The sequence below is a fragment of the Oncorhynchus keta genome, chromosome 6, assembly GCF_023373465.1.
Source record: "Oncorhynchus keta strain PuntledgeMale-10-30-2019 chromosome 6, Oket_V2, whole genome shotgun sequence".
Classification (NCBI taxonomy): domain Eukaryota; kingdom Metazoa; phylum Chordata; class Actinopteri; order Salmoniformes; family Salmonidae; genus Oncorhynchus; species Oncorhynchus keta.
The window spans coordinates 36,756,456-36,781,024 of NC_068426.1; the positions used below are offsets into that span (position 1 = coordinate 36,756,456).

The 24,569-nt window shown below is 42.7% G+C and overlaps 1 protein-coding gene across 2 annotated transcripts; it reads left to right on the top strand.

The window, feature by feature from the left end:
- Positions 1 to 2,432: 2,432 nt before the first annotated feature.
- LOC118385468 (proteinase-activated receptor 3) lies at positions 2,433 to 5,163 on the top strand. 2 transcript variants are annotated; one of them, XM_035772618.2, is made up of 2 exons: positions 2,433 to 2,812; positions 3,529 to 5,163. In XM_035772618.2, exons 1-2 carry the CDS (start codon positions 2,719 to 2,721, stop codon positions 4,608 to 4,610), a joined length of 1,176 nt encoding a protein of 391 aa, XP_035628511.1. In that variant the 5' UTR covers positions 2,433 to 2,718; the 3' UTR covers positions 4,611 to 5,163. The 2 variants fall into 2 exon arrangements, with proteins under 2 accessions (XP_035628511.1, XP_035628512.1); XM_035772619.2 differs by having other exon boundaries at positions 2,454 to 2,812; positions 3,636 to 5,163.
- The last annotated feature ends 19,406 nt before the right edge of the window (positions 5,164 to 24,569 follow it).

The following is a 24,569-nucleotide window of genomic DNA, read 5'->3' on the forward strand; positions in this document are numbered from 1 at the left end:
TACATCAAATGGAAGTTTTACTAGAGTGTTACCTACCCCCTGTTTGACTAAATAGCTCAAGTAACTTGATCAGTACACCAATAGAGTAGTTCTCTTAAAACCAGTTATGCATAGGGGGGGCTATTAAACATTTCGGATGAAAAACGTTCCCGTTTTAAACAAGATATTTTGTCACGAAAAGATGCTCGACTATGCAGATAATTGACAGCTTTGGAAAGAACACTCGATGACGATAAAAATCCAACCAAGAAGCGCCGCATTTTTTAAAACCGCCTCATGCCAATGACTCCTTATATGGTTGTGAATGAGCTACGAATGAGCTTACGTTTTCCACGTTTTCCCCAAGGTGTCTACAGCATTGTGGCTTCTTTTTAAGCATTTCCATTGAAGAATGGCCGATAGGGACCATATATAGCATGTGGTCACATGGTGTCTCTCGCAGGAAATCTTGCGTAAAATACTGAGGTAGCCATTTTCCAATCGCTTCTTATGAGAAACGAATTGCCTCGACGGATATATTATCGAATATATATGTTAAAAACACCTTGAGGATGGATCCTAAACAACGTTTGCCGTGTTTCTGTCGATATTATGGAGTGAATTTTGAAAAAAGTTTGTCCTTATAGTTGCAGCATTTTCCGGTCGATTTCTCAGCCAAGCATGATGAAGAAACGGGAGCTATTTCGCCTACAAAAATAATATTTTTGGAAAAAAGGAACATTTGCTGTCTAACTGGGAGTCTCCTGAGTGAAAGCATCAAAAGTTCTTCAAAGGTAAATGATTTAATTTGGTTGCTTTTCTTATTTTCGTGAAAATGTTGCCTGCTGACAGCAGAGCTAGCATAGCATTATGCCATGATAAACTTACACAAATGCTTGTCTAGCGTTGGCTGTAACGCATATTTTGAAAATCTGAGATGACAGTGTTGTTAACAAAAGGCTAAGCTTGTGTTTGAATATACTTATTTCATTTCATTTGCGATTTTCATGAATAGGAAAAGTATTTATGTCCGCTGCGTCATGCTAATTCGTTTGAGGCTATGATTACGCTCCCGGATCCAGGATTGTTAACAACCATTTTTTTGTTTTTTTAAAAACTGATCTATTAAAAAAAAAGTGTAATTCCACATCAATAAAGCTTCACTGAGGGGTTGGCACAACTCCAGGCAAAATAATGTTTTCTAAAGGACACATGATTGACTGGTTACCACTAAAGGGTGGCGTTTGCGAGACTAGTTATTCAGCAGCAGAACATTAGGCTGGCAGCAGTAGCATGAACTTGATAGCCCAAAGATGTTTGAAGTACTCTACTGCAATGAAAGTACAGAACCAGTCAAAAGTTTGGACACCTACTCATTCAAGGGTTTATCTTTATTTTTTACAATTTTCTACATTGTCGAATAATAGTGAAGACAAATCTATGAAATAACACATATGGAATCATGAAGTAACCAAAAAAGTGTCAAACATATCAAAATCTATTTTATATATGAGATTCTTCAACGTCGCCACCATTTGCCTTGTTCATTAGAGTTGCCGGCCTCAGAAATTGCAGCCCAAACAAGTAAAAGACAGATCTCAACAACAACTGTTCAGAGGGGACTGCGTGAATCAGGCATTCATGGTCCATTGCTGCAAAGAAACCACTACTAAAGGACACCAATAAGAAGAAGAGACTTGCTTGGGCCAAGAAACACGAGCAATGGACATTAGACCGGTGGAAATCTGTACTTTGGTGTGATGAGTACAAATTTGAGATTTCTGCTTCCAATCTCTGTGTCTTTGTGAGACGCAGAGTAGGTGAACAAATGATTTCCGCACGTGTGGTTCACACCGTGAAGCATGGAGGAGGAGGAGGTGTGATGGTGTGGGAGTGATTTGCTGGTGACACGGTCTGTGATTTATTTAGAATTCAAGGCACACTTAACCAGCATGGCTACCACAGCATTCTGCAGCGATATGCCATCCCATCTGGTTTGCGCTTATTAAGACTATCATTTCTTTTTCAACAGGACAATGACCCAACACACCTCCAGGCTGGTTAAGGGTTATTTGACCAAGAAGGAGAGTGATGGAGTGCTGCATCAGATGACCTGGCCTCCACAATCATCCGACCTCAACCCAATTGAGATGGTTTGGGATGAGTTGGACCGCAGGGTGAAGGAAAAGCAGTGAACAAGTTCTCAGTATATGTAGAAATTCCTTTAAGACTGTTGGAAAAGCATTCCAGGTGAAGCTGGTTGAGAGAATGTCAAGCGTGTGCAAAGCTGTCATCAAGGCAAAGGGTGTCTACTTTTTTTCAGTTACTACATTATTCCATGTGTTATTTCCTAGTTATGATTTCTTCACTATTATTTCACTATTATTCTACAATGTAGAAAAGAATAGTAAGAATAAAGAAAAATGATATAAGGAGTAGGTGTATCCAGACGTTTGACTGGTACTGTATGTTAGAAATACAATGTCTTTAGGCTCAAACAGGTTGTGGCAGGTTTTTTGTGTGCTGCCAGGATGACATAGCTCAGCCAAATACTTTTCTTTTACAGCCCATTGCTCCGCCTTCCTCTCTCTGGTTTAACTCACTGAGAAAATCTTGATAGAAGTACAGAGAGACTTCTTGACAGAGATGTGACCTGCCCGGACATCAGGAACGATCTGCCCATATTGTCGATCGCTAAAGTTGATTATTTCAAAGGACTATCTATCCGGACAAGTAGCAATGGGGAAACTTGTGCTGTTTCTATTGGTTACTTTTCTTTTGCTGTTTCTATTGGTTACTTTTCTTTTGCTGGGTGTGACATTTCAATCCAAAGGTAAAGATGTTATTGACAACATTTGATCAAAAAGTAATCATTCTTGAAAGACGTGGAAACTAAAATGCTAATAATAATAATTTAGGGAATGTTTAGTACAGATGCTTGTTCCCTTTTGTTGTTGTTTCCAACTGTGGGATTTTATCAAGTTTGATTCATAAGAAGTTTTTTTTAGCAGAATTGAATGAATGTTTAGCACTACGAAATCCTTCTTTTTTGTTGTTGCAGTAACTTGCACATCTTTACACAGTAGTTATGTGAATCACTAAAGCATTGTGTAAGATTTGATGAATCTACCTTGTACAGATAGAGGTTTCTTTATCTCTCCTGACTCACACGCTTGTCATGTGTTCCCGCATGTTACTTTGAATACCACTCCTTTGACTAACAGCGGACGGAGGCCATTCCATGTCAGCTGCTCTTCTCATTTCCAAGTCATCACATGTCAAAATGCCTTAACTTTACGAAATTGACTGTAAGCTTTAGGATATTAGAAAAACAAATGCACAGTGTTTTTGTTTCCTGCATAGTTCTCTCTTTCAATGATTTACTGTCACATGTTATGTATCCCTATGGAAATGAACGCCGTTCACCAAATAAATGAATACGGACGTGAAAAACAAACAACAAATGCTGTTTTGAATAGCCTGTAGTTTCAGTGTGAGTTGTTATGGTACCAAATCCTAATGTCTCCCCCCCTTCATCTACTTCCCCAGGGAAAAGGGCCAAGAAATCCAAGTGCAACATCACTGTAATTCCCAGAACATTTAAAGGAAAAATCATACAGTTAAAGTCTGTCTCTCTCCCTATTGCCTGCCAACAGACACAGACACAACAACCACCCCATTATTCTGGCCCCCCCACTGCCTCTGCTCCTACCCCTCCGGCGCTGTGGTTGCTAAGCAACGACACAGCGGCGTACCTCTCCGGCCCCCTGAGCAGGCGGGTCATCCCCAGTTTTTACATGCTGGCCATTGTCGTGGGGATCCCAGCCAACGTCGCCATCTTGTCCTCCGTGGCCACCGAAGTCAGGAGGGTGTCGTCGGCCATCCTCTACTGCAGCCTGGCCATCTCCGACCTCTTCCTCCTCCTCTCCCTCGTCTTCAAGGCCCACTACCATCTCCACGGCAACCAATGGGTGTTCGGCGAGACTGCCTGCCGCATCGTCACAGCCTGTTTCTACGGCAACCTGTACTGCTCGGCACACACGCTAGCCTGTATTAGCGTCAAACGCTACCTGGCCGTGGTGCGCCCGTTTCTCTACAAGAGCCTCCCCAAGAGGGCCTATACCGCCTGGGCCAGCGTGGTTGTTTGGGGGGTGTTTGGGGCTGCTGTCATACCCGAGCTCCTGGTCCGGCAGAGCTACCACCTCCCTCAGCTAGGCCTCACTACTTGCCATGATGTTCTTCCACTGGACTACAGCTCCCATGCTCCTCTGCTCTACTACAAGCTGGGCCTGACCTTTCTGGGTCTACTAGTCCCGCTGGTGGTCACGGCTGTGTGTTATGCACGGATAGTCCGAGAACTCAACCACTCACACCACGACTGGGCGCTGTATGTCAAGGCTAGCTCGCTGGTGTTTGTGATTTTTGTGGCATGTTTCGGCCCCGCCGGGACCCTCCACTTCCTGCATTATGTGCGTCTGTTGGCAGGCGAAGAGGACAGCTTCTACGGCTACTTCAATGTGGCAGTGTGTCTGTGCTGTCTGCATGCCTGCCTGGACCCATTCCTCTTCCTCCTTATGTCCAAATCAACCGGATCCAAACTCCACTTCATGACTCTGAGCATCTCCACCTGAATCTTAATCCGGAACAAAAGTACAAAATAATCCACATTTATTCCATGATCTTCAAGGGGAAGACCATGAGCATCCCCGCCTGAATTTGACGTAACCTGGATTAGAATTTGGACCGCAACATCAGGCCTAAATTTGGGTCAGCCACTTCAATCTAGATCTCAACTATGTGACTGACTATCGGAAGATAAGGCCAGAAACTGGATCAGGGTTTGAGACAGTTATGGATCTCAGTGAGGTTTCTCATCTCAGATCCAGTTTCATATGTGAAATCGGTTTAGATCTGTGTGTGACTCTTTTGTTCTTTTTTTAACCCTTATTTTACTAGGTAAATTGACTGAGAACACATTCTCATTTACAGCAAAGACCTGGGGAGTAGTTACAGGGGAGAGGGGATGAATGAGTCAATTGGCAATTTGTTGTTGGCAAGTCATAAGCGGGACCCTTCCAACCACAAACAGAGAGAGGAACATCAACTACTGTATCAATGCTGGGACTCTGAGTAGACTGGACTGGAATTCTGTGTTTGTGTGTGTGTGTGTGTGTGTGGGGGGCTATATGTCTATTGTATTTGTTGTTTACTTACAAAACCTATTAAAAATGTTTTTAAGGATTCAAATACTGTATACATTCCAACATATATTACATAATGTACTTCAAATGTATATACAGTGCCTTCAGAAAGTATTCACACCTCGTTACTTTTTCCGCATTTTGTTGTGTTACAAAGTGGGATTAAAATGTATTTAATTGCGATTTTTTTTGTCAAAGATCTACACAAAATACTCTGTCAATATGGAAGAACATTTCTAAAATGTGTAAAACATTAATGAAAAATAATACACTAGTATATCTTGATTAAATACGTATTCAACCCGCTAGGTCAATAAATGTTAGATTCACCTTGGCCACGATAATAGCTGTGAGTCTTTCTGGGTAAGTCTCTCAGAGCATTCTACACCTGGATTGTGCAACATTTCCATGATCCTTTTCGTAATTCTTCAAGCTCTGTCAAATTGGTTGTTGATCATTGCTAGACATTTTCAGGTCTTGCCATAGATTTTCAATCAGATTGAACCTTTCTAGGGCAGGCGTTCCGCTAACATTCCGCTCAAAAGGAAGCGCGCGAAATTCAAAAATATTTGAGAACAAGTTCTCATTTACAACTGCGACCTGGCCAAGATAAAGCATAGCAGTGTGAACAGACAACAACACACATGGAGTAAACAATAAACAAGTCAATAACACAGTAGATTCTTTTTTTAAAAGAGTCTATATACATTGTATGCAAAAGGCATGAGGAGGTAGGCGAATAATTACAATTTTGCAGATTAACACTGGAGTGATACATTATCAGATGGTCATGTGCAGGTAGAGATACTGGTGTGCAAAAGAGCAGAAAAGTAAATAAATAAAAACAGTATGGGGATGAGGTAGGTAAATTGGGTGGGCTATTTACCGATGGACTATGTACAGCTGCAGCGATCAGTTAGCTGCTCAGATAGCAGATGTTTAACCTCTTGGTCCTACCTGGCACGCAGGCGTCCCATCTAGAGCTCTGGAAATGCAAATGCGCTACGCTAAATGCTAATAGTATTAGTTAAAACTCAAACGTTCATTAAAATACACATGCAGGGTATTGAATTAAAGCTACACTCGTTGTGAATCCAGGCAACAAGTCAGATTTTTAAAATGCTTTTCGGCGAAAGCATGAGAAGCTATTATCTGATAGCATGTAACACCCCAAAAGACCCGCAGGGGACGTAAACAAAATAATTAGCATAGTCGTCGCTACACAAACCGCACAAATAAAATATAAAACATTCATTACCTTTGACCATCTTCTTTGTTGGCACTCCTAGATGTCCCATAATCACTATTGGGTCTTTTTTTAATTAAATCGGTCCATATATAGCCTAGATATCGATCTATGAAGACGGTGTGATAAACGGAAAAAAATAGCGTTTCATAACGTAACGTCATTTTTAAAAATTCAAAAGTCGACGATAAACTTTCACAAAACACTTGAAATACTTTTGTAATGCAACTTTGGGTATTAGTACACGTTAATAAGCGATAAAATTCATCAGGAGGCGATGTCAATTCTATAGGTGTCTGTTTGAAAAAATGTCTTGGAGAGAGCTCGACCAAAACATCCGGTCGGAGACCGGAGGGAATCGATTCCCTTGATTCAGTTAGACCAAGAATCAATTGCGAATCAAATGACAAGACTCTAGACAACGTGTGGAAGCTGTAGGCACTGCAACCTCTGCCTCATTTAATTCGATTCACTTTGAACAATTCCTTGAAGTCGCGGATGGATATTTTTTTCCATTATCAGTGATCAGATATTCCTGCACTTTTCGATGAAACGCATGTTCTGTTATAGTCACAGCCGTGATTTAACCAGTTTTATAAACGTCTGAGTGTTTTCTATCCACACATACTAATCATATGCATATACTATATTCCTGCACCCTGAGTAGCAGGGCGCTGAAATGTTGCGCGATTTTTAACAGAATGTTCAAAAAAGTAGAGGGTCGACTTAACATGTTAAAGTTGGTGACGGAGATAAAACTCTCCAACTTCAGCGATTTTTGCAATTCGTTCCAGTCACAGGCAGCAGAGAACTGGAAGGAAAGGCAGCCAAATGAGGTGTTGGCTTTAGGGATGATCAGTGAGATACACCTGCTGGAGCGCATGCTACGGGTGGGTGTTGCCATCATGACCAGTGAACTGAGATAAGGCGGAGCTGTACCAAGCATGGACTTGTAGATGACCTGGAGCCAGTGGGTCTGGCGACGAATATGTAGCGAGGGCCAGCCGACTAGGTGCATACAGGTCGCAGTGGTGGGTGGTATAAGGTGCTTTACTAACAAAATGGATGGCACTGTGATAAACTGCATCCAGTTTGCTGAGTAGAGTATTGGAAGCTATTTTGTAGATGACATCGCCGAAGTCGAGGATCGGTAGGATAGTCAGTTTTACTAGGGTAAGTTTGGTGGCGTGAGTGGGGGCTTTGTTGCGTAATAGAAAGCCAACTCTAGATTTGATTTTAGATTAGAGATGTTTGATATGAGTCTGGAAGGAGAGTTTACAGTCTAGCCAGACACCTAGGTACTTATAGATGTCCACATATTCTAGGTCGGAACGATCCAGCGTGGTGATGCTAGTCGGGTGTGCGGGTGCAGGCAACGAACGGTTGAAAAGCATGCATTTGGTTTTACTAGCGTTTAAGAGCAGTTGGAGGCCACGGAAGGAATGTTGTATGGCATTGAAGCTTGTTTGGAGGTTAGATAGCACAGTGTCCAAGGAAGGGCCAGAAGTATACAGAATGGTGTCGTCTGCATAGAGGTGGATCAGGGAATCGCCCGCAGCAAAGAACAACATCATTAATATATACAGAGAAAAGAGTCGGCCCGAGAATTGAACCCTGTGGCACCCCCATAGAGACTGCCAGAGGACCGGACAACATGCCCTCCGATTTGACACACTGAACTCTGTCTGCAAAGTAGTTGGTGAACCAGGCAAGGCAGGCATTAGAAAAACCGAGGCTACTGAGTCTGCCGATAAGAATATGGTGATTGACAGAGTCGAAAGCCTTGGCCAGGTCGATGAAGACGGCTGCACAGTACTGTCTTTTATCGATGGCGGTTATGATGTCGTTCAGTACCTTGAGCGTGGCTGAGGTGCACCTGTGACCGGCTCGGAAACCAGATTGCACAGTGGAGAAGGTACGGTGGGATTCGAGATGGTCAGTGATCTGTTTGTTGACTTGGCTTTCGAAGACCTTAGATAGGCAGGGCAGGATGGATATAGGTCTATAACAGTTTGGGTCCAGGGTGTCTCCCCCTTTGAAGAGGGGGGATGACTGCGGCAGCTTTCCAAACCTTGGGGATCTCAGACGATATGAAAGAGAGGTTGAACAGGCTGGTAATAGGGGTTGTGACATGGGCGGCAGATAGTTTCAGAAATAGAGGGTCCAGATTGTCAAGCCCAGCTGATTTGTACGGGTCCAGGTTTTGCAGCTCTTTCAGAACATCTGCTATCTGGATTTGGGTAAAGGAGAAGCTGGGGAGGATAAAATAGTTTTTGTTCCTCATTAATCTACACACAATACCCCAAAAATGACAAAGCAAAAACAGGTTTTTAGAAATGTAAAAAATACATTACATTACATTTACATAAGTATTCAGACCTTTTACTCAGTACTGTGTTGAAGTACCTTTGGCAGCATTTACAGCCTTGAGTCTTCTTGGGAGATTCTCCAATTCTTCTCTGCAGATCCTCTTCTCTGCAGATCCTCTCAAGCTCTGTCAGATTGAATGGGGAGCGTTGCTGCACAGCTATTTTCAGGTCTCTCCAGAGATGTTCGAACGGGTTCAAGTCCGGGCTCTGGCTGGGCCACTCAAGGACATTCAGAGACTTGTTCCGAAGCCACTCCTCCGTTGTCTTGGCTGTGTGCTTAGAGTCGTTGTCCTGTTGGAAGGTGAACCTTTGCTCCAGTCTGAGGTACTGAGCGCTCTGGAGCAGGTTTTCATCAAGGACTTCTCTGTACTTTGTTCCGTTCATCTTTGCCTCAATCCTGACTAGTCTCCCTGTCCCTGCCGCTTATAAACATCCCCATAGCATGATGTTGCCACCACCATGCTTCACTGTAGGGATGGTGCCAGGTTTCCTCCAGACGTGACGCTTGGCATTCAGGCCAAAGATTTCAATTTTGTTTTCATCATACCAGAGAATCTTGTTTCTCATGGTCTGAGAGTCTTTAGGTGTCTTTTGGCAAACTCCAAGCAGGCTGTCATGTGCCTTTTTACTGAGGATTGGCTTCTGTCTTCCTTCTGATTGGTGGAGTGCTGTAGAGATGATTGTCCTCCTGGAAGGTTCTCCCATCTCCACAGAGGAACTCTGGAGCTCTATAGAGTGACCATCGGGTTCTTGCTCACCTCCCTGACCAAGGCCCTTCTCCCCCGATTACTCAGTTTGGCCAGGCAGCCAACTCTAGGAAGAGTATTGTACAATTAGCAAGATGGCTTGCTACAGCAGGCCACTGTGTGTAAGCTAATGAGATGCATGTTAGCTAGCTAGCTAGCGTGGGGAGCGTTTTATTTATTTATTTAACCTTTATTTAACTAGGGGTTGGCATGGGGAGCATTGTAATTACACCTCATTTATTGGCAGAGAAGGATTTTAGAACACAGAGACAAAATCAGAAGGTTAATGGCGTGGAAGAGGAATGCAGAGATGTTGATGTTGTTGGTGGGTAAAGATAGATTTGCAAAGCCACAATTTACCCAAATTACTCATTCACATAAATGTAGGCCTGTGTATCTCACAGGAAGTAACTTACAATCATCAATGTCGCGATACAAGTGTAATGAAAGAACCATAAGCTATAATATATTGGAATCATAATGTTAAGATACCGTAATCCAATTGGTAGCATATTACATGACAAAATCATGCTGAAGTTGATCATTTACAATGTTATAAAAGCGAAAGGGGGATACCTAGTCAGTTGTAATGGTGATTTCTATCCTTTGATAAGTAAAATTCACAATTTAATTTACTCAACACATTCACAAATGGTGGCTTTGGTCACAGTTTGGGGGTTGAGGTTGCTTGATGTTCATAGCTAGCTAGCAGCACAAGCAGACATTGTTTTGCAAATCTCTCTTCACCCAACATCAACACCAACAATCTCTGAAACCCTCCTCCATTGACCTTATGATTTTTTTCTCTGTGCGTTTCTGTCGCGCTGCTCACCTTCCTACAATCATCGCATTGCTCCGCATTCTCCTGTGGAAAATAAATGGGGTTGGAACTTCGTCTGGCGAATTCAGAAGTGGTTGAAACCCTACGTTAGTAGCCTCTTTAAAATCACATGCACTTAAATCCGACTCATTACAATTGCAGAACTGGCAGCGTACAAACTGAACACAGAACACAAGATAACAGAAGATAATTTCAGCAGGCAAGAAAATCGCCCTGCCGAACCCCCCACCCCCCTGCTTCTAATTTCCTTAAATTTGTGGCTAGAGTCAAATACTCTCTTTGGCACACATCAGAGTCAAATACTTTCTATAGGAAAAACTTCACATCAGGATAGGCAACCGAAATGAATAATTTATGTACATTTCAAGTCAGAAGTTTACATACTTAGGTTGGAGTTATTAAAACTCGTTTTTAAACCACTCCACAAATTTCTTGTTAACAAACTATCGTTTTGGCAGGTCGGTTAGGACATCTACTTTGTGCATGACACAAGTAATTTTTCCAACAATTGTTTACAGACAGATCATTTCACTTACAATTCACTGTATCATAATTCCAGTGGGTCGGAAGTTTACATACATTAGTTGACTGTGCCTTTAAACAGCTTGGAAAATTCTAGAAAATGATGGCATTGCTTTAGAAGCTTCTGACATGCTAATTTACATAATTTGAGTCAATTGGAGGTGTACCTATGGATGTATTTCAAGGCCTACCTTCAAACTCAGTGCCTCTTTGCTTGACATCATGGGAAAATCAAAAGAAATCAGCCAAGACCCCAGAATATTTTTTGTAGACCTCCACAAGTCTGGTTCATCCTTGGGAGCAATTTCCAAATGCCTGAAGGTACCACGTTCATCTGTACAAACAATAGTACGCAAGTATAAACTCCATGGGACCACGCAGCCATTATACCGCTCAGGAAGGAGACGCGTTCTGTCTCCTAGAGATGAACGTACTTTGGTGCGGAAAGTGCAAATCAATCCCAGAGCAAAGGACCTTGTGAAGATGCTGGAGGAAACCGGTACAAAAGTATCTATAGCCACAGTAAAACAAGTCCGATATCGACATAACCTGAAAGGCCCCTCAGCAAGGGAGAAGCCACCGCTCCAAAACCGACATGAAAAAGCCAGCCTTCGGTTTTAACTGCACATGGGGACAAAGATCGTACTTTTTGGAGAAATGTCCTCTGGTCTGATGAAACAAAAATAGAACTGTTTGGTCATAACAACTATCATTATGTTTGGAGGAAAAAGGGAGAGGCTTGCAAGCCGAAGAACATCATCCCAATCTTGAAGCACGGGGGTGGCAGCATCATGTTGTGGGGGTGCTTTGCTGCAGGAGGGACTGGTGCACTTCACAAAATAGATGGCATCATGAGGAAGGATTATGTGGATATATTGAAGCAACATCTCAAGTCAGAAAGTTAAAGCTTGGTCGCAAATGGTTCTTCCAAATGGACAATGACCCCAAGCATACTTCCAAATTTGTGGCAAAATTGCTTAAGGACAACAAAGTCAAGGTATTGGAGTGGCCATCACAAAGCCCTGACCTCAATCCTATAGAAAATGTGGGCAGAACTGAAAAAGCATGTGCGAGCAAGGAGGCCTATACAAACCTGACTCAGTCACACCAGCTCTGTCAGGAGGAATGGGCCAAAATTCACCCAACTTATTATGGGAAGCTTCTGGAAGGCTAGCCGTTTGACCCAAGTTGAACAATTTAAAGGTAAGGCTAGCAAATACTAATTGAGTGTAAACTTCTGACCCACTGGGAATGTGATGAAAGAAATAAAAGCTGAAATAAATCCTTCTCTCTACTAGTATTCTGACATTTCCCATTCTTAAAATAAAGTGGTGAACCTAACTGACCTAAAACAGTGCATTTTTACTAGGATTAAATGTCAGGAATTGTGAAGAACTGAGTTGAAATGTATTTGGCTAAGGTGAATGTAAACTTCTGACTTCAACTGTATGTGTGTTATATTAAACATAGAGGAGGGAGTGAAATGTTGGAAAGCAATAAACATTTTAGAACAACTATGGCTGAATTATTATCCTGACACTTTAAAAACTACTAGTCGAATAAGACTTGTGAGATGACAAATTTTGGCAAAGAGATATATTTATAGACTGATACACCTGAAACATTACTAGTTCCTCCCCCCCGATCAAACGGACATAAAACATCAAGTGAAAAGCAAGCCTAACGTGAAAAGACATCTCAACTAGCAAGCAAGTTTCAGCAATGAAGAATTGAGTGTGTGCGCATTCACACGAGGGGGGTATTCTGGCAGGGGGGAGCTTTCCGTCACAACAACAGCACAGTCTGAAAAACTAGCTTCTAGGAAGTCCCCTTTTTAATGGCTCAGGACGGAAGCTGTCCCCCTGTAATAGAGTATTTCTGTCCGTTCCTTTTCTATACAGAGTTGTGAACAGGGTTCCATTTGATTTCTCAATCCACATATCGAGGTAATGAACACGTTTAGTGTCACATTCAATAGTGAATTTGAGATTGGGGTCAATGTCATTGAGTAGTGCCATTAAGTCTGACAGCTCTTTTCCTGTTTCTCCCCATGTGCAAAGAAACGTTGTCAATATATCGACACCACTTCAGGACTTTATTCAAAAATTGAGCAAAGATGCAAATGTATCGACATCGCTCTCTCTCTCTCTCTCTCACTGTGTTGGTATATTCCGTCAAGTGTGTAAATTAAAGGAGGTGGGTCTCTCTAATCAGGTCAGTGGGCTGATAGAATCTGTGTGGATTCTGTTCTTCATCTGTTCTTCATCTATACTCTTACAGCTGCTGTCTGTCTGGTTATGTCTTGTATGGACAAAGTGTTAGCTAACGTCTCGTATCATTCCGTGCAGTTACACAGGTCAGACAGAAATAACAATAACAATCTCTTCAAAGGGTTTAACACTGCCATCTTCTGGCCATCTAGACATATTTTTTTTAACCTATGTTTTGTTCTTTCTATCAGTCCCTCTATATCTCTTATTTCCGCCATCTGCATATTCTTCTTCTTCACCTGTCTATCCTTCTCCTCCATCAATCTGCTGAACTCCCTCTGCGTCTTTATCTTTATGATCATGATGTTCTTCTATAAGTCAGGTAGAACTATCTTCATCAGGTTTCTCTCTGCTTCAACTCTGGCCTCTCCTTCACAGTGCTTCCTCATCTCCTCAGTCTCATGTTTGTGTCTCTCCTCCCTATGTTTCCCTCCTTTCATTATCTCTCCTCTCTTTAGATGTCTCCAGCTTCATCTCCATCTCCTTCCTCTTATAAGACTCCATCTCCAGCTCTCTCTTCTCGTCCTCACTCCTCTCTACTTTAACCTTTCTCTCCAGTTCAGTAGTTTTTTCACTGAGAGTTCAGATAATATCTCCCTCGTGCTCCTCCTCCTCCTCCTCCTGCTCCAGCAGCTCTGAGACCTGAGTGCCCGAGAGCCCTGTCCTTAATGTTGAGGACCTGGTACCTGCTTCAACAGCTCTGGGACCTGAGTGCAAAGGGCCCTGTCCTTAATGCTGCTCCCACACTTCTGTACAAGCTGCTGGATGTCCTGACTCCCCACTCAGCTCTCTCAAGCTTTACGTATGGGTGAATAGAATCACAGTGTTTTTGCACCCCCCCCAAACATCTCCTCTATTCTCTCCAGTGCCCCTCTCTCCTCCCCTTGGAAGACTCCACTAGTATGACCAAGAGGAGGTCGTGGGGTCCCAGGGCAGACAGATGGACACAGAGCCTAACATCCTGTCTCATCTCATCCAGAGAGAGTCCAGGGCAGAACAAGTCTGGAGTGTCCACCAGCACCAGCCATCTCCCACACAGGTCCCCCTCCCTCCTCTTACTTCTCTGGGTCACTGTGGGCTATACTCGGCCTTGTCTCAGGATGGTAAGTTGGTGGTTGGAGATATCCCTCTAGTGGTGTGGGGGCTGTGCTTTGGCAAAGTGGGTGGGGTTATATCCTGCCTGTTTGGCCCTGTCCGGGGGTATCGTTGGACGGGGCCATAGTGTCTCCCGACCCCTCCTGTCTCAGCCTCCAGTATTTATGCTGCAATAGTTTATGTGTCGGGGGGCTAGGGTCAGTCTGTTATATCTGGAGTACTTCTCCTGTCTTATCTGGTGTCCTGTGTGAATTTAAGTATGCTCTCTCTAATTCTCTCCCTCTTTTTCTCACTTTCTCTCTCTCTCTCTTTCTATCTTTCCCTCTCCCTGAGCCCTAGGATCACTCCTAGCTGTCCCCAGTCCACCTGATTGTCAAAAATACTGGAACTCACTCTATGGAGGAACTTCCATGCCCTTTGTCCTCCTCAGTAGAACTGCGGTGCCAATGTCTATTGTCTCTCCTCGTTCTAAAACACAACAACCATTTGTTGGACACATGACAACCCTTTATGGGAACACTGACACATGAAGGTAGGAACACTGACACATGACAACCCTTTACGTTACCTCAGTGACACATGAAGGTAGGTTTACGTTACCTCAGTGACACATGAAGGTAGGTTTACGTTACCTCAGTGACACATGAAGGTAGGTTTACGTTACCTCAGTGACTCATGAAGGTAGGTTTACGTTACCTCAGTGACTCATGAAGGTAGGTTTACGTTACCTCAGTGACACATGAAGGTAGGTTTACGTTACCTCAGTGACTCATGAAGGTAGGTTTACGTTACCTCAGTGACACATGAAGGTAGGTTTACGTTACCTCAGTGACTCATGAAGGTAGGTTTACGTTACCTCAGTGACACATGAAGGTAGGTTTACGTTACCTCAGTGACACATGAAGGTAGGTTTACGTTACCTCAGTGACTCATGAAGGTAGGTTTACGTTACCTCAGTGACTCATGAAGGTAGGTTTACGTTACCTCAGTGACTCATGAAGGTAGGTTTACATTACCTCAGTGACACATGAAGGTAGGTTTACGTTACCTCAGTGATTACCATGAAGGTAGGTTTACGTTACCTCAGTGACACATGAAGGTAGGTGACTCATGAAGGTAGGTTTACGTTACCTCAGTGACACATGAAGGTAGGTTTACATTACCTCAGTGACTCATGAAGGTAGGTTTACATTACCTCAGTGACTCATGAAGATAGGTTTACGTTACCTCAGTGACTCATGAAGGTATAAACCTACTGAAGGGTAGTTCTGGGTTTCTAGTGAAATGTGAATCTTAAGTATCACATACATTATTGTGTATTTCACTAACCAGTCATCTGAGCTGAGGTCTCTCTTCTTCTTAGTCTTCACATCACAAATCTGTTAAACTGAAATGATAATATCTGAATTCTGTGTTAAAAGACTTTAGGCAGAAATATTACGTAGTTGGAAAGTATGAAGTGATATCCAACCATATTCATTACTTTGTGAAGAGTCATCAATAACCTGCAAATTGAGGAAAGGTGATAATGAAAGGGTTTTAGTAATCTTACCCAGTTGAACATTTTCATGGTTGACTTTCTCCACTTGTTTTTCTCTCTCTTCCAGTAGTCTGTCCTTCACTCCCGGTCTGTAGCTCCTGTCCTCTAGCTGACTGTCTTCTTCCTGCAGTAGAACTCTGAAGTTCTCTACTTGGCTGTTGGAGTCCTGCAGGTCCTTTCCCAGTCCATCCACTTGTCTCTTACTCTTCTCCACCTCTTTGGTACTTTGCCACTTCAATAAATGGAACACTAGTCACTTTAATAATGTTGAAATATTTTGCATTACTCATCTCATATGTACATACTGTATACTATACTACTGTGTCTTCGTCTATGGCGCTCTGACATCGCTCGTCCATATATTTATATATTCTTAATCCCATTCCTTTACTTAGATTTGTGTGTATTGGGTATATGTTGTGAAATTGTTAAGATGTGACTTGTTAGATATTGCTGCACTGTCGGAGCTAGAAACACAAGAATTTCACTACACCCGCAATAACATCTGCTAAACACGTGTACGCGACCAATAACATCGGCTAAACACGTGTACGCGACCAATAACATCGGCTAAACACGTGTACGCAACCAATAACATTGGCTAAACACGTGTACGCGACCAATAACATTGGCTAAACACGTGTACGCGACCAATGACATTTGATATGATATTGATAGTGTTCTCCAGGACTCTCTATTTCTCTCTACTGTATCATCCAGTTGTGTGCCTGAATTTGCTTGATGTTCTCATTCAGTTACTGTGGGGTTTTCTCCAGTCTGCGCTCTGTGTCCTTCAGTACACTATTCCTCTCCTTCAGAGTTGAGTCCTTTTCTTTTAGGTTCTCTTCAAATTCCCCCAATGTCTTCCTCAACTCCTCTACTTGTCTGTCTTTGTCCTCTATATTATTTTTTTACTGCTGAATGTCTGAATGCTTCTTCTTCTTCCCAGCTTCAATGCTGCGGGAGAGAGAGCGATTAACATTTATGATCAATTCTCTCATCTCTGAAAACTACAAATGTATACTGATTAATTTGTTTGACCAGAATTAAACTTCTCGCCACTAATTTTGTTCCACACTTTGATATTTAGAGTAATGACAAATTTGAAGTTATTGATTTCTAATTGATTTGCCAAAATATAATCATATTAATCAGTGTTGTAGTACTCCATGTCGGATACAGTTGTGCTCAGTCTTGACCAGCCGAGTAAAAAACTAATTTATCAGCTTCCATTCAGTTAGCACGTAAAACCGCGTTGCCAGGCCAAATATATACACTCCTTTCTGGAAACATGAATATCTTGACAGCCTTTATATCTATTATAGGCAGGGGCGCAACTTTGGTTTTAGAAGTGAATCGGAAGTTTACATACACTTTAGCCAAACACATTTCAACTAAGTTTTTCACAATTCCTGACATTTAATCCTAGTAAAAAAGTCCCTGTCTTAGGTCAGTTAGGTTTAAGAATGTGTTTAAGAATTTTAAGAATGTGAAATGTCAGAATAATAGTAGAGAGAAGGATTTATTTCAGCTTTTATTTATTTCATCACATTCCCAGTGGGTCAGAAGTTTACATACACTCAATTAGTATCTGGTAGCATTGCCTTTAAATTGTTTAACTTGGGTCAAGCGTTTCGGGTAGCCTTCCACAAGCTTCCTACAATAAGTTGGGTGAATTTTGGCCCATTCCTCGTGACAGAGCTGGTGTAACTGAGTCAGGTTTGTAGGCCTACTTGCTCGTACACGCTTTTTCAGATCTGCCCACAAATTTTCTATAGGATTGAGGTCAGGGCTTGTGATGGCCACTCCAATACCTTGACTTTGTTGGCCTTAAGCAATTTTGCCACAACTTTGGAATTATGCTTGGGGTCCATTTGGAAGACCCATTTGCGACAAACCTTTCACTTCCTGACTGGAATGTCTTGAGTGTCTTGAGATGTTGCTTCAATATATCCACATAATTTTCCAGCCTCATGATGCCATCTATTTTGTGAAGTGCACCAGTCCCTCGTGCAGCAAATCACCCCCACAACATGATGCTGCCACCCCCATGCTTCACGGTTGGGATGGTGTTCTTCGGCTTGCAAGCCTCCCCCTTTTTCCTCCAACGATGGTCATTATGGCCAAACAGTTCTATTTTTGTTTAATTAGACCAGAGGACATTTCTCCAAAAAGTATGATCTTTGTCCCCATGTGCAGTTGCAAACCGTAGTCTGGCTTTTTATTGGCGGTTTTGGAGCTGTGGCTTCTTCCTTGCTGAGCAGCCTTTCAGGTTATGTCGATATAGGAGTCGTTTTACTGTGGATATAGATACTTTTGTACCTGTTTCCTTCAGCATCTTCACAAGGTCCTTTGCTGTTCTGGGATTGATTTGCACTTTTCGCACCAAAGTACGTTCATCTCTAGGAGACAGAACGCGTCTCTTTCCTGAGCGGTATGACGGCTGCATGGTCCCATGGTGTTTATACTTGCGTACTATTGTTTGTACAGATGAACGTGGTAGATTCATGTGTTTGGAAATTGCTCCCAAGGATGAACCAGACTTGTGGAGGTCTCCTATTTTTTTCTGATGTCTTGGCTGATTTCTTTTGATTTCCCCATGATGTCAAGCAAAGAGGCACTGAGTTTGAAGATAGGCTTTGAAATACATCCACAGGTACACCTCCAACGAACTCAAATGATGTCAATTAGCCTATCAGAAGCTTCTAAAGCCTTGACATACATTTCTGGTATTTTCCAAGCTGTTTAAAGGCACAGTCAACTTAGTGTATGTAAACCTCTGACCAACTGGAATTGTGGCACAGTGAATTATAAGTGAAATTTGTGGAGTTGTTGAAAAATTAGTTTTAATGACTCCAACCGAAGTGTATGTAAACTTCCGACTTCAACTGTATATATATCCAGACGGATAAACTCTCCAAACATCCCGACATGGTCCTAAAGCCGTTGCCTCGTTTTGTATTCCATTACATTCCAATGATAAAACTCTGGGCGGGGGGCAAAAATGCCATTTTCCCAGTGACATTTGCACCCCTGATTATAGACATGTTTGCACAGTGGCAACCCTTTTGGCCTTCAGTGTGTGACAGGTTGGTGATTCTGAAGGGATCCGTAATACCAGCCCACGCATGTAGCGGAGGACACTTTTAGTGAAACACAAAGGGCCAGTGGAGTTGTGGAGGGTTTATGCAGGTATATGCAGGTATATGCAGGTATATGCAGGTATAAGTCGAAAACCCAGTTATTTTTCAGTGGGCATTGCTTATACTCACTTCTTAATCGCTGTAGTGTAGTGGAGGTATACGACTTGTCAATTATGTAGTGCAATGGAGAAACCCTGCACAAAGTAGCCTGCTCAATCGCAAAGCCCATGTGATCTGCAAAATAACCTAGTTTCAGCGGAATATCACCTGCAGGCTGCAAGTGTGCAGCTCTCAGATGGTTTTGGCATGGAGCAGCTCACAAAAGAATGGCATCTGTAGCCGGTAGGGTAGGAAAGATGTTTCAACTTATGACATCTACCAGTAAATGCTAACTAAGGCAGCAATGGGTGTGCAAACCATGCATTGAAAAAGTTTAGTCCAAAGTGTTGGTTAGTAGGCTATTTGTGATGCGCAATTGTCATCATTGCCTGTTTGCATTAGGGGCGTAGAGGGACAGAGGCTTACTCACTGGGGAGACAGGCGCCAACGGGCCCACCCACTCAGATTGATGTGGTTTAAGCATTGTTGTGGACAAATTAAAACAAAATATGGTCTATAAAAAAAGGGAGATTGAGAGTGAAAATCAGACAAATCTATATGAAAACTAATTAAAAAAACGAATTCCCAGTTAATGCAACAAAGCAAACTTCATAAGAGGTTAAATAAAAATAGGTTCTATTTGACTCAACTTTCCATGATGCACACTTACAGTTTTTATTTAACTAGGCAAGTCAGTTGAAAACAATTTATTTTTTACAATGACGGCCTAGGAACAGTGGGCAGAACAACATGTTTTTATATTGTCAGCTCAGGGATTTGATCTAGCAACCTTCTGGTTACTGGCCCAAAGCTCAAACTGCTAGGCTACCTGCCACCCCAAGGCACACTAAGGCATTTTTGGCAGAATAGATGGCTGCAGTTCAATGCATGATTCATATAATTCACCAATACATTTCTTGGTAGTCTAAGAAATATTACTATCAGGTTGTAAATCACAGCTGGACTGGTGCATTGTTTGCTGCACTGTTTCAGCTTCAATGACTAAATATTCGGGACAAAAACTGACAAACGTAACTAAGGCTGGGAATGTCATTTCAATGAAACTAGCAAAGGCAATCATCACAAGTCAGTCATAACGTGGCAAATAGGCTATTGTATCTATTTATGTACCAAGCTAAAAACACAGATCCTAACGTTAGCTAGATAGCTAGCTGCTAGGAGGATGTCATGTCATGCCATTGGAAGAGTGGATGAGCGACTGACTTTTCCCCCTCATATTGTTCTTCGGTGACTAAAAACAGCTAGAGATGCAGGTGTAATTTTGGTTAGCGAGCAAGAACTTGAACGACTGTTATACAGTTAGCATCTCTTGCATTCGCAGATTTACTCCAGCTATGTCCTCCAATTTCAGAGCACTCATCTGAGTGCGCCAGAGTGCTGAACAACTGCTGAATTTATGAAAGTGCAACAGGGGTTAATAAATGTAGGCAAAATAGTAATAGTTAGTCAAGAACGCTCTATGTGTAAACAACTCTGCTACGACAAGTAAATAAAATAAAATCAAAGTATTATTGGTCACATACACATGGTTAGCAGATGTTAATACGAGTGTAGCGAAATGCTTGTGCTTCTAGTTCCAACTATGCAGTAATATCTAACAAGTAATCTAACAATTCTACAACATCTACCTTATACCCACAAGGGTAAAGGAATGAATAAGAATATGTACATAACAATATATGGATGAGCAATGGCCAAACGGCATAGGCAAGATGCAGTAGATGGTATAGAGTGCAGTATACTTATGAGATGAGTAATGTAGGGTATGTAAACATTATATAAAGCGGCATTGTTTAAAGTGACATTTATTACATCCAATTTGTAATTATTAAGTGGCTAGAGATTTGAGTCAGTATGTTGGCAGCAGCCACTCAATGTCAGTGATGGCTGTTTAACAGTCTGATGGCCTTGAGATAGAATCTGTTTTTCAGTCTCTCGGTCCCAGCTGTACTGACCTCGCCTTCTGGATGATAGCGGGGTGAACAGGCAGTGGCTCGGGTGGTTGTTGTCCTTGATGATCTTTATGGCCTTCCTGTGACATCGGGTGGTGTAGGTGTCCTGGAGGGCAGGTAGTTTGCCCCCGGTGATGCGTTGTGCAGACCTCACTACCCTCTGGAGAGCCTTACGGTTGTGGGCGGAGCAGTTGCCGTACCAGTCGGTGATACAGCCCGACAGGATGCTCTCGATTGTGCATCTGTAAAAGTTTGTGATTGTTTTTGGGGTTGAAGAGGAGCTGTTGCGCATTCTTCGCCACGATGTCTGTGTGGGTAGGCCTTTTCAGTTTGTCCCTGATGTGTACGCCGAGGAACTTAAAACTTTACACCTTCAGAGTGAGGTGTTCTCTCATTTATGTCTGGAAGTAGCTAACGATAGCTAGCAAGCTAGCCAGCTTTAGCCAGTTAGCTTGGGTGCTTGGTTGGGGCAAGCAAACATTTGGCAGGCAAGCTGCAGAAGGATGAGGAGGCTGCAATTCTCCATCGTTTAGCACTGCAATTTTGACGGCAGACTAGCTGAAAAAAAATTGAGAGTGTTTATCGAATGTTCCTTTGATAGATTTTCGCTCATCTTGCTCTGTCTAGGATTAGTTGTTGATCTTGTTGTTGATGTGCATAACTGAGGGAGAGAGAGCCTACCTTTTCATGGTTGTTAGATCAATGGGACTGTAAAGTTCCCAAATGTACATTCAGGTGTATTTTGTGGCTTTTGGCGAATGCGTTGTAATGATCTAAAGTCAAGCTGTTGCTACTGCCTGTAAACACACAGTCCAGTTCAGTGATGGCATATTGTTTGTTTGTATATAGGTCTACTGTATTTCCAATTGGCTATAGCACACCCACCGGTCTGGGTACAGTCCGGTCCTGGACAAGACACATGTTTATTTTGGTCTATTATTTGTACAAACGCACAGCCGCTTTCCCACTCTATATTGCATTGGAATTTTCACAAATCCCTTAGTATACATCATTCCGAAACATTCTAAGAATTTAGGAAACGTGAAACTTACCATATCTAAGTGGACTGTACAAAACATTAGGAACACCTAATGGGGGTACCTAGTCAATGTGCGGTGGAACGGTGGTACAAGTTTGTTGAGGTCATTTGTACATATCGGGAGGGGTAAAGTAAGTATGCATAAATAATGAACAGCGAGTGAACAGGGCGGGGGGTACAATGCAAGTAGTCCAGGTGGCCATTTGATTAATTGATCAGCAGTCTTATGGCTTGGGGGGGTAGAAGCTGTTAAGGAGCCTTTTGGATCTAGACTTGGGGCTCCGGTACCGCTTGCTGTGTGGTAGCAGAGAGAACAATCTAAGACTTGGGTGACTGGAGTCTTTGACAATTTTTTGGGCCTTCCTCTGACACCACCTAGTATATAGGTCCTGGAAGCTTGGCCCCGGAGATGTACTGGGCCGTAAGCTCTACCCTCTGTAACGCCAAACGGTCGGATGCCAAGCAGTTGCCATACCAGGCGGTGATGCAACCAGTCAGGATGCTCTCAATGGTGCAGCTGTAGAACTTTTTGAGGATCTAGGGACCCATGCTAAATCTTTTCAGTCTCCTGAGGGGGAATAAGTGCTGCCATCTACACAACTTTCTTGGTTTGTTAGGACCATGATAGGTCGTTGGTGATGTGGACAACAAGGAACTTGAAATTCTCAACCCTCCTCCCTATAGGCTGTCTCATCATTGTCAGTGATCAGGCCTCCCACTGTTGTGTCGTCAGCAAACTTAACGATGGTGTTGGAGCCGTGCTTGGACACGCAGTCATGGGTGAACAGAGAGTACAGGAGGAGTCTAAGCACACACCCCTGAGGGGCCCCCTTGTTGAAGATCAGCGTGGCAGATGTGTTGTTGCCTAACCCTACAACCTGGTGGCAGAGTGTCAGGAAGTCCAGGAGCCAGTTGCAGAGGGAGGTGTTTAGTCCCAGGGTGCTTAGCTTAGAAGCTTTGCAGGCACAATGTTGTTAAACGCTGAGCTGTAGACAATGAACAGCATTCTCTCTTAGGTATTCATTTTGTCCAGGTGCGAGAGGGCCATATACCACACCCCCTCGGGCCTTATTGCTTAATTATATCATAGTGACTTACTATTAGTGGTTCTATGTCTCCCGAGCTATGCTTATCTTCCCTGCAATAAAACTTATGTTTGCATCATTCCAACAACTATTCATCAGATTGTCTCTCTGTCAGGCACACACACAAACATCTATTCCTCTTTCTCCACTCATTGTTTTCAAACAAGAGTGCTCTCATTCTTTTTCTCTCAAATACAGTGTAACGGCTTTGTTCTTCCTCTTCTGAGGAGTAGTAGGAAGGATCGGAGGACCAATGCGCAGCTACATGTTCATGTTCACCCACACCACACAGGTGGGAAAACACCACATAGAAAAAGGAACATAGACAACCCACCCAACTCACGCCCTGACCATACTAAAACAAAGACATAACAAAAGAACTAAGGTCAGAACGTGACATACAGACAACACAAACAAGATTATTTTTGCTCCCTGTTGTCTGGATTGGAAAGTGAAATACACTGATCTCCTCTTACCTCTAATGGTCTTCACATCCTCCACTTCAGATGATAAATGGTTTATTTAAATCCATAATGACTCTCTATTCATGAAAAACGTACTGTACATGAGTATGTACAGACATACAATGCATTCAGAACGTTTTCATACCCTTTCACTTTTTCCACGTTACGTTACAGCCTCATTCTAAAATAGATTCCGTTGTTTTTCCCCCTCATTTTTTATCTACACACAATATCCCATAATGACAAAGTAGGTTTTTAGAAATGTTTGCAAATGCATTAAAAATATAAAACGGAAATATCACATCAACATAAGTACTCAGACCTTTTACTCAGTACTTTGTTGAAGCATCTTTGGAAGCGATTGCAGCCTCAAGTCTTCTTGGATATGATGCTACAAGCTTGGCACACCTGTATTTGCGAGGTTTCTCCTATTCTTCTCTGCAGGTCTTCTCAAGCTCGGTCAGGTTGGATAGGGAGTGTCGCCGCACAGCTATTTTCAGGTCTCTCCAGAGATTTTCGATTGGGTTCAAGTCCGAGCTCTGGCTGGGCCACTCTAGGACATTCAGAGACTTTACCCAAAGCCAGTCCTGCGTTGTCTTGGCTGTGTGCTTAGGATCATTGTCCTGTTGGAAGGTGACCCTTTGCCCCAGTCTGAGGTCCTGAGCACTCTGGAGCAGGTTTTCATCAATGATCTCTCTGTAATTTGCTCTTTCCCTCTTTCCCTCGATCCTGACTAGTCTCCCAGTCTCTGACGCTGAAAAACATCCCCACTGCATTATGGTGCCACCACCATGAATCACCGTAGGGATGGTGCCAGGTTTCCTCCATTCAGGCCAAAGAGTTCAATCTTGGTTTCATCATACTTCACCTTTACTTAGGTACTTATCATCTCAGGTAATTCTCTTCTCAGGTACTCCCCCTCACTCTGTAAGTCAAGTATTAGTAATACTACGTAGT

Bases quoted from the DNA above. Each gene is read 5' to 3' on its own strand.
- LOC118385468 (XM_035772618.2), top strand. From the start codon at position 2,719: ATGGGGAAACTTGTGCTGTTTCTATTGGTTACTTTTCTTTTGCTGTTT. The intron at 2,813-3,528 runs GTAAAGATGTTA...CTACTTCCCCAG, and splicing joins TGTGACATTTCAATCCAAAG to GGAAAAGGGCCAAGAAATCC.